The 10107-nt window shown below is 39.9% G+C and overlaps 1 protein-coding gene and 1 long non-coding RNA gene across 2 annotated transcripts in view; one reads left to right on the top strand and one right to left on the bottom strand.

Annotated features, from left to right (window-relative positions):
- Positions 1–3708: 3708 nt before the first annotated feature.
- Positions 3709–7987, bottom strand: LOC138965158 (uncharacterized). The gene is made up of 4 exons (XR_011455337.1): positions 6892–7987; positions 6130–6211; positions 5694–5787; positions 3709–5136 (listed from the first exon to the last, which is right to left on the bottom strand). It is a non-coding gene; the product is annotated as an uncharacterized lncRNA (long non-coding RNA).
- Positions 7988–8217: 230 nt separating this feature from the next.
- The window catches only part of LOC138965640 (receptor-type tyrosine-protein phosphatase mu-like), a gene marked incomplete at its 3' end in the record, with an annotated part of 24389 nt that continues 22499 nt past the window's right edge, over positions 8218–10107 (top strand). The window contains exons 1-2 of the mRNA XM_070337814.1: positions 8218–8296; positions 8962–9024. Coding sequence (XP_070193915.1) covers positions 8218–8296; positions 8962–9024 — 142 coding nt within the window. The remainder of the gene's footprint in view (positions 8297–8961; positions 9025–10107) is intronic.

The raw sequence follows: 10107 nt of genomic DNA, 5'->3' as shown, positions 1-10107 counted from the left end.
AGAGATATAACTATATGTTTAAACTGCAAGTCCAACGCAGATTTTTGCTTCAAACAAGCAACGTTTAGGGTGTTTCACCTTTTGGAATTTAGCATCTAGACTTCAAGGAACAGGCTGTTCGATTTGAACGAGAGTAATTGCGTGCCAGACACCAACAAGTAGGATTGGAGCAACATCTGTGACAATTGTATCTTGTGTGATATCTGTAATTGTGACCCTCCACCACGAAATGAGTCGCATGTCACCTCGCGCGGTTCTGCGCTAGGCTTGATATAAGTCCGGAGAGTGTATGGTAACAGTGTGAGGGTCACCTTAGTCACAGGCGTATAACTCAAAAAGTTTCCGCTCTTTTCTAAAACGGTTTTCACCACTGGATAGAGCATAACAAACTCTTTAGGAAAATGTAAAAATATGAAAATCATGCAAAGGTGACATGCGACTCATTCCGTGGTGGAGGGTCACAATTATCCTCGACTCTTGTATCGAGTGTGATATCTTTAATTATACATGTTTTTTGTTATCAAGTGCAACGGGCGAGTGTAATATATCGTATTATCCCGTGTGTTTTTTATCGAGTGTGATATCTTTAATTATCCTCCAGAAATGTTTTTTGTCGGCTCTGATATCTGTGTTTAATCAGCTTCTCTCCGGAGAGCAATATGAGTGTTATCAGAGCTGACATATCGTTTGTGAAATCGTTGCCCAGGAAAATAAATATTCCGCGCTCAAAGAGGTAGTTGTTTCAGTTAGCAGGAACACTTTTACGCTCGATTTATGAAACATTGGGGAGAACACAGAGATATTCATTTCTGTAGAAAGTGAGAATTCACTGATTTTGTTTTTAAAGACATTCTCAAAAAACGTTTGAAACATGTTGCGCGCAGGAGATTTTTCCGTACTAGGCGGATTGCGACGTCGGCGGCAGATGTGTTAGAAATGAGTGAGTGCCTGATGTGTAAACTGCATTCTCAATCTGCATGTATTAAGGGGTGACAAAAGTCATGCATGTACATAGGGGTGACAAAAGTCAATCATGTACAGAGGGATGACAAAAGTCATTCATGTACAGAGGGGTGACAACAATTATGCATGTACAGAGGGATGACAAAAGTAATGAATGTACAGAGGGGTGACAAAAGTCATGCATGTACATAGGGGTGACAACAATCATTCATGTACAGAGGGGTGACAACAATCATTCATGTACAGAGGGGTGACAAAAGTCAATCATGTACAGAGGGGTGACAAAAGTCAATCATGTACAGAGGGGTGACAAAATTCAATCATGTACAGAGGGGTGACAACAATCATTCATGTACAGAGGGGTGACAAAATTCAATCATGTACAGAGGGGTGACAACAATCATTCATGTACAGAGGGGTGACAACAATCATTCATGTACAGAGGGGTGACAACAATCATTCATGTACAGAGGGGTGACAACAATCATTCATGTACAGAGGGGTGACAACAATTATGCATGTACAGAGGGATGACAAAAGTAATGAATGTACAGAGGGGTGACAACAGTCATGCATGTACAGAGGGGTGACAACAGTCATGCATGTGCAGAGGGGTGACAAAAGTCCGTACTTTTACCGCCCCCCCCCCTCCCACACGCGCACACACTCACACATCTGTCATTTTAGCTATTTTCTATTTGCCATCCTTCTTTTTCTTCACACGACATTTATTCACAATGTTTCATAATAATAATAATACAACTTTTATAGCGCTGTTCACCGCCAAATGGCAGTCTCATGACGCTTTACATTAAAGGCATATGTACGCGCTCCCGTGTTTACAAAGTGTAGTTTGCCCATAATCGATGTCAAACGCACCATAAGACCATATAATGACGATATGTCACCATGCGCGGACCATAATACATGCATTACAGCTTGTTCTAGCCTCTGAAAAAGTGAGGATGTCAACAAAGCCGCGGTGTTAGCTCCCTTGCATCAACGTTACATGTGTTGCCAAATCTATAAATAGGACGATCCATATCAAAATGAAAATTAACATATCTCAACATTGAAGGGGTCCTAGACCACAATATTTTGCAGGGAACTTAATTTAGCATGTCTCCAGCTGTTGGTAAAGCAATTAGCGTGTATAGTCATCGAGTACATAATTTTATGGCTTTACACATTAAAATTCAACATTTTACATATAAAGAGTTTATAATGATCAAACGAATAACATTGTACTTTTGTCTGAAGATGAATAAAGCACAGGACACTTTTGTAGAATCTAAAAGCCGTTTGGCGAAAGGGCAGGGCCGGACCCAGGGGGGGGGGGGGGGGGGGCGGGGGTTCCAGGGGTTCCGGAACCCCACCCCTGGAAACAGCATGTACCTTGCTTTGAGTGTTTGGTTTTTTTTACTAGTTTTAGCACCAAAACAATGCTGCTCTTAACCCTCAAAACAAGGCCCAGAATGCACCAGATTGCACAGATTTTAACTGTTTTTCAAATATTTTCCGGGGGAGCATGCCCCCGGACCCCCCTGCGCGCTTGTGGCTTCGCCACTTCGCTGATTTGCCCCCCCAAAAAAGGAGGAACCCCCCCCCCCCCCCCTTACAACTCATTTGGTCCGGCCCTGAAAGGGTACTGGCAAATTGAAACTGAGCAAAATGAAGGGACATTCGCTGTGCTGCAATTTAGAAACACCGGCAATTGTGTGCTCTAAAACGCTCCGTAACTCGAGGGATTTGAAAGGCGAAAATGCGGAAAATATCGCTCCCTTTTTAAAAATCAAAAACGTGAGATCATAAAGCGTTCCTGGTAAGCTTAGAGTAGTGAAAGACATGGTCATGAAACATTTCTGCCGGCATAGGGGCAATACCCTAATGCTACACAAATTCAAATTAAGTCTGATATTCAATTGTATGGAACAAAAGTTACACTAATTATCTTGTTCGTGTTTCGTAGTTTTTTATGATCATCTAGAATATACGAATTACGTCAAAGGATGAATGGTTGTGCTGAGAAACATATTACGCTCAAGAATGTGGGAGTGTTCTCAAAACAAAACAAAAATCCCACACGCACCTTTGAATTTGGGAGAAAACCTTTTCATTCGAAGAAAAGAGTATGTGTTTTATAAGCCTCTCTCTCTCTCTCTATCTCTCTCTCTCTCTCTCTCTCTCTCTCTCTCTCTCTCTCTCTCTCTCTCTCTCTCTCTCTCTCTCTCTCTCTCTCACACCCTCTTTCTCTCTCTCTGTCTTGTGTATTTCCCCGCTCAATGCCAACACTGCCACCCATAATATTCAACAAGGAACTTAGTCGATAAATATCGACAGGGGGCGGACAAATGGTTTACATGTGAAATGTGTGTATATGGGTGTGGTTCTGAAACAAACAAACCATGTGAACCCCCCCCCCCCCCCCCCCCATCCCACCGCTCGCGGGCTGAACGACTGACGTCACATGTCGCTTCGGTCTTTTCCAGAAGAACACCGCGTGTACATAATACACAATTCGATCGCGTAGCACTGCCAATGCACATTTTCGCAACGAAAACCGTGCTACTGTTTCTTGTGTGTTAAATCTGAAAGCAATATAAGTGAACGAACAATTGAAAACTGAAATCACGTTACTAAACTCCCAAAAGTAATAAATTACTTCTGACTGCGGTACACAATACATTTTCAAAGCAATTTTTTATTATTTTCAAGACATAAAAAATACAACGGAAGAAAAATGCAAGCAATAACAATTTTTTTTAAAGTACAGACTAAATACTGAAGCTCTCTATTTCTCTTTAGTATGTTGGATTCAGGTGTACTTACTCACAGTTGCAGACAGATACAGATTCAAACACGTGTCGAGCGTAAAACAAAAAGTGAAACTAGAGAATAACATGAACCTGAAAACTTTTAAAATATTTGTACCCAGCACCAAGAGAGATTATTGTAAAAAAAAATGTAATACAAAGTGTGTGTGTTATACATAAGACAGGAGAATTTACATAGCAACAGAAAACATAATAATAATAATAATAATAAGAAGAAGAAGAACATTTATATAGCGCTAAATCAAAAACTTTCGTTAAAAAGGCTTGCTCTAAGCGCTTGACATCTAAACTAAAACGTCATTCACACTCTTTACAATGATGTACAAGAACTTCATGTCACACTCTTTCATTCAATATAGCACCATTCACACAGTTGTTATGCTTGTAAATCACTGAGCACCAACAGTTAAAAATCACTATCGCTCACCTCATGCAGACTGAAATGCAAACCTGCACACATACATACACACAAACAAGGGGGGAGCATCCGTGGACTGGCACTAATGATATGATCAACTGCATATGTAGCTAACTTTGCCCGTCTCACACCTTGTTAATGTTAGTGTCACTGGTACGCAACCTGTTCTTCATGCTCTACTCTTTCCACCCGCGCTGCACTTTGTCCATCATTGACATTGTCCTCAGCTTGTGGTGGACTCGGATTTAAAAAAAAAAAAAGCAGGACAGCATTTTCGAAAACATCTTCTTGCACTTTCAAAGAAATGTCAAATGCATAAACTGTGTCATAAAAAAGCACAGGCACTGTATCATTGATTTGGCACTGTTGCAGAAAGTCCTTGTCATCAGCTTTCATTTTGGCAGAGCAAGCGACACCCACAGTCCGACGAAAAATGTCCTGCATGTCAAGGAACATTTGCACAATGTTGTCTTTGACAAATGTCAGTCCTCCTCGGTTAAGCACCGTTGTCATGTCAGTTGAAGAATCGCAATCACTTTCTGACAGCTCACTGAACCTCAGTGCTTCTAAACAGCGCAGTTTCTCGTATCTGTATGCACCTTTCTTGATGCCCCAAACTTTCTTTTTTAGTTTCTTCACCACACTCCCAGCAACATACCTGATCACATCCTTCCTCACACACTGGCACCGGTCGGTCATTCGCGTTGTCTTCCTGTTTGCACCCATAGGTTGCTTCGACCAGCCTTTCAAACATCCTGAGGCAAATGGAAGCTGATGCATGAGTCGACTTGGTGACCTCTGTAATGCTTGCATGGCTTGCGTAGTACAATGAGTGAGCCTTTTCCTTGGCCGCGTTCCGGAACTTCCCTCGTAGACCAAGGCATGACTCAAACACCTGAAGTTTGTCCCGAAGAACAGCACCTGTCAAACAGACCACAAAGTCTTACACTTGAACACATACAATAGAACCACCTTTGTATTACCTCAAACAATCTGAGAAAGCGGGTCTTTAAAAGGAGGCAGTCTTAAAATGAAGGAAAATTTACAGAAGTTATGCACAGACAAACTGACAAAATAAGGTCTTAAAAGGGAGGGATTATCAAATTGGGGGGGGGGGGGGGGGGTGGTCCACTGTATATATATATATATACAAAAATAGATTTTTATTAGTCCATATCTTGGGATAATTCCCTGCCTCGTATAACTTTAAAAGAAAGGCAAACACACACACCATTGTATCCAAAAAGAACACTTGCACATTGACAAGTCTGGAATGTGTACGCGAATGATCAACAATAATTACACGTATGCCATACAGGGAGCACTGCTTACTTGTCATGTATATATGACAGCTTATTCTCAGCGTAACTGAATAACTTGAAATTTAAACTTGAAATTGTTTTACATTATAAGCAAAAGTGAAAACACTACTCCAACAAAATTGTATTCATTCATACAGTGTTTCCCTAAACACTTACAGTCCAAGGTTTTAACATGGCTTCACAGATCAGCTGACAGGCATTCATTTTCTGCAATCTCACTGCACACCTCTTCCAAAAGTGGAACTGTCACCTGTTGACATTTAAAAACACATGTAAATGTACACACAGTGACACAATAAAAAATCATGCGTAATGAGAATTATCCAAAAATATTATATGATGCACTGGTGTCAAATGTGTTATGGTATTTTATGTTATCACAGAATCTAAGTCTTGAAAAATACACATGTTCACACAAAAATATGGCAAATACCACATGAGACTGAAATATACACAAATCTGCAGTAACTTGACTGAGAAATCACAAGCGGGTGTAGTTGTAGGCATCACAATCACAAGACAAACAAATTCTGCCTTTATGTTTAATATTTTTCAACAATAAATGTTGCAAATGTAACGAATAACTTCTCACCTTTTGTGAAATAATACTTTGAGCTTGACACACTTCTGACTGTACAGGGGTTTTCATCAACAACAAAAGTGGTGCTTGCTTCCTGAAACAAAATTATTCAATGATGAAAAGAACTGAATGTGGCAGTGTTCAAAGTGATATTCAAACTTGTATACAACTATCAGTACCTATACTGTAAAACGAGAAGGCTATTGGCATGCTCGTCAATCAGTATGTGTCATTCAGTGTTTTGTGCTGTAACAATGAAATGCAATCAATGCAAGTTCTTGTAGTCTAGAAATAAATACAACAATAATTTCAATTGAAACCACAAACTAGTCAAATAAATTGTGTAAATAGTTGGACAAAGAGATGCTTATTAACCCAGGGAAATAACAGGATTTCTTAGCAAAACTTTCCCAACCCAATTACCTGATTCGGTCCGGCTTTTCTGCTTTTAACACTTACTTTCAGTTTCACTAGAATATATCACAACTACAAGAATAACAATGGAACAGGAATGAGATTTTGTTTTGTTTTTGTAAACTACATCAGGATTTAACTAGTTTGGAAGCTCTGCTTACATACAAAATACGGACAGTGACGTTCAATCGTGGTGGCTGATCAGTGCACTGACTGACGGACGATTCGATTTGATCGCTTCACCACGCCTTTCCAACTATGTGCTCCCATACAGTTTTGGTAGATACATGCTTGTGCAAGTATGTTATTAGTATTACCAATATGAATCTTATTTTCCTTTCGATGGTCAGTTTTACTCACCTCTGTAACGGCAGTCACCTCTGCGAATGCTGTCGAAGAATCTAACCGAAAGTAAACATTCTGGGAATCTACGCGCATCGGCCTTGACGCAAGTTCAATGCTGAGCCAATGAGCGCGCCGCGGCGAAGTTGGCCGCTGTAAGTCTCGCAGCGCTGGCTGGCTGAGCGAGTTGCGTGTCCATCCATATTAGGTCCAAGCCGCACCGTAGACCAGATTAGTAGGTGCTTGATTTTGGTATTTTGATTTTACATAACATTAAACCTTTCTTGGGGTTCATGGTCATGGCAACAGCCATAATAATATTATATCATGTATAATATTACATTTCAGCATATTTGAATTACATGTCATCATACCAAACTGTCATACATTTTTATTCCTACATCATTCTGATTGATCACAACCAAACCTACTATCAGTGGACACATCCAAATGTAAGCGCCTGTTCTTGACAACTTTTAATCGATCTAAAAATAGCAACTTGCTGGGCCCTTTGCCGCCAACAGACACTGTTTGGCCTGTAGGTAAAATGTACAATGTATTTTCTGATTTGTGCACAAAAGCTTTTTTTCTTTTTTCTTTTTTTTAACATAACAATGTTTAATGTCACTGTATGTTTAAAAGACCATGGTCATATTTGTAAAAAAAATGTTAAATTAGAAAATAAATAACATTTTGGTTCATGATTTTTCCTACACCTGTGCTGAAAATAAGAAATAAAAATGTCGGTATATAAGTCACTCAAATACAGATAGGTATGAATGGCTCGGTTTGAGTTTGTTGCAGTTGACCCTGCACAATGCGACATATCATGTTTTTGTTGAACAATTTTGACGTCACCCCTCCCATAGGGTGACGTATTTCACAACTTCCTGTGTTACACAAACTCTGTGATGACCAATTTTGACGTCACCCCTCCCATAGGGTGACGGATTTCACAACTTTCTACAGATGAACAATGTTGCCTTCACCCCTCCCATAGGGTGACGGATGTCACAACTTCCTGTGTACACAAACTGATGACGTATTTCACAACAAAATGGCGCTGCCCATGGTCAACCTCTAAACTATCCGTATAGAATGGGGGCGTCCTCGCCCCCATAAAGGACGCCCCCATAATGACGAAATGGGTTTTACGGATAGGTGTTTAAATTGAAAAGCTGTTTTGAACTGGCGGTTAGATTGAATGGACAACAGGCGTGATATTTTCTTCTCAAAAGAAAGCCAAACGCATTCAGATTTACAAACAAATGTAACTTCCTTGTTCAGCGGAGCACGTTGCTGATATTTATATATGCACAACGCGTGAATACTGACTTCACAGTCATGGGGTCTGAGTTTGTCTTCACTTCAATGCTGCTCCTTGGATCTTATGTTTTCGTGCAGTTTGTTGCTTCACAAAATGGTAAGGACGGTTGTTTTTTTCATTACGCCTTTCTTTTTCCACTGTTAGCAAGACAGGGCTAATGAATATTCTGTTTGAAATGCATATATTTATGAAGAAAAACAAATAGTGTTTCATCTGCTACTAGCATTATATCCTTCAGCTGTTAAATCCGTGCGGTTGTAAAACAACAACTCATGGAATGCTTCCTCGTAGAACGTACTCTATTCATAAAGTTAATGTAACCGAGTGCCGTAACACTACGATCACCTTGGGAGGCGAAGTGCAATCAAACAGGATTGAAAATGTTAGGGCTAATTTCTTAGCCCTATAAAAACTGTTATGCAAACCCGAAGGTTTCCATGAACATACAGACAATCGGAAACCACCAGACCCCATCACAAACAGAATTCCACAATCCACCGGTGTTGACTTACAGGCCAACAACTCGGGTGCAGAGTCTGCTGTGAAAGGAGCGGTAGCATCCCCTGTCACATTAAGATCAGAGAGAGAGAGAGAGAGAGAGAGAGAGAGAGATAGAGAGAGAGAGAGAGAGAGAGAGAGAGAGAGAGAGAGAGAGAGAGAGAGAGAGAGAGAGAGAGAGAGAGAGAGAGAGAGAGAGAGAGAGAGAGAGAGAGAGAGAGATAAAACTGTCAACATATTGTACACAAATAAATGTGTTACAGTGTGTGACTGTCGAGGAGGCTGTGACCTGAATGAAACATGTTACAACAGTGAATGTACTCTAAGTAAGTATTTTGTCGTACGTACAGACTGTTATTGTTTAACAAGCATTACAATATGTGCAACACTCCTAGCTTTTTTTATTTTTATTTTTATTTTTATTTTTATTTTTTATTTTATTTCTTTTGTATACACATAAACACAACATAACATACATCATACACAGAGTTTATCAACATAAGGTTTGGCTGTCTTAGCGCATACACACGCACATACCTAGACAAGACACTGACATAGACAGTAGGGTGGGTTGTTGAAGAGACAGGGACATGGAAGGGGGGTGGGGGGTGGGGGGAAACTGAGGTTGGGGGGGGGGTAACTGAGGTTGGGGGAGGGAAGGGGGGTAGGTGGGGACGGTGGTCACACTTTAGCCTCCAATTACACATGGGTTTAATTATCAAAGTACTGTATGTCATTTTATGAATAAAAGGGTCAGGGGGTATCACCTTCAAAAATATTCATACGAAATCAATCAATACAGTTATCCTTTGGCATCAATGAAAAAAGTGTCTATATAAACACCAATCCTTTGCAAATTTACTATAATAATTATTTACACTAGCATTATACTTTTCGATCAAAAACCTTTGTTTAGTGTTGGGACTGTCTTATTTAATTTGGCTCCAAATATACTTTGTTTGGCAAGGAGAATAAACAAGTCAAAAACAGCATCCGTATGAAAGTTGTCTAAATACCCTAAAATGACAAGCTCTTTTGACAAATTCAAATTACTGCATAGCATACCTTAATAGTAGTAACAATGCAATAGGTTTCAATATTTCTTTTCTTCTGAGCTAAGTTCAAAACAAATCAAAATCGCTTTTATTCTCAATTTGCTGTGTCTTTGTGTTCGTATTTGTGTTTGTCTGTATGCTTGTTCGTTGCAATATATAATTAGAAATGTCTCCTTGAATGCAATCGCAAAGTTATTCAATATTAACGTGTTGCACGGTAGAATAAGCAATCGTTGTACCAAAACGTCACACTCAAACCCGCCCAACTGTCCACTTAGATGTGGCCTGATTTAACCTTCCCTGTTTTGTCAGTGTTGGGAACGTCTCAGAGCCTCACAAAAATGACTATTTGGA

Source organism: Littorina saxatilis, linkage group LG4, assembly GCF_037325665.1.
Source record: "Littorina saxatilis isolate snail1 linkage group LG4, US_GU_Lsax_2.0, whole genome shotgun sequence".
NCBI lineage: Eukaryota > Metazoa > Mollusca > Gastropoda > Littorinimorpha > Littorinidae > Littorina > Littorina saxatilis.
The sequence above is the reverse complement of the archived record's forward strand: the minus strand, read 5'-3'. Positions and strand labels throughout refer to the sequence as shown.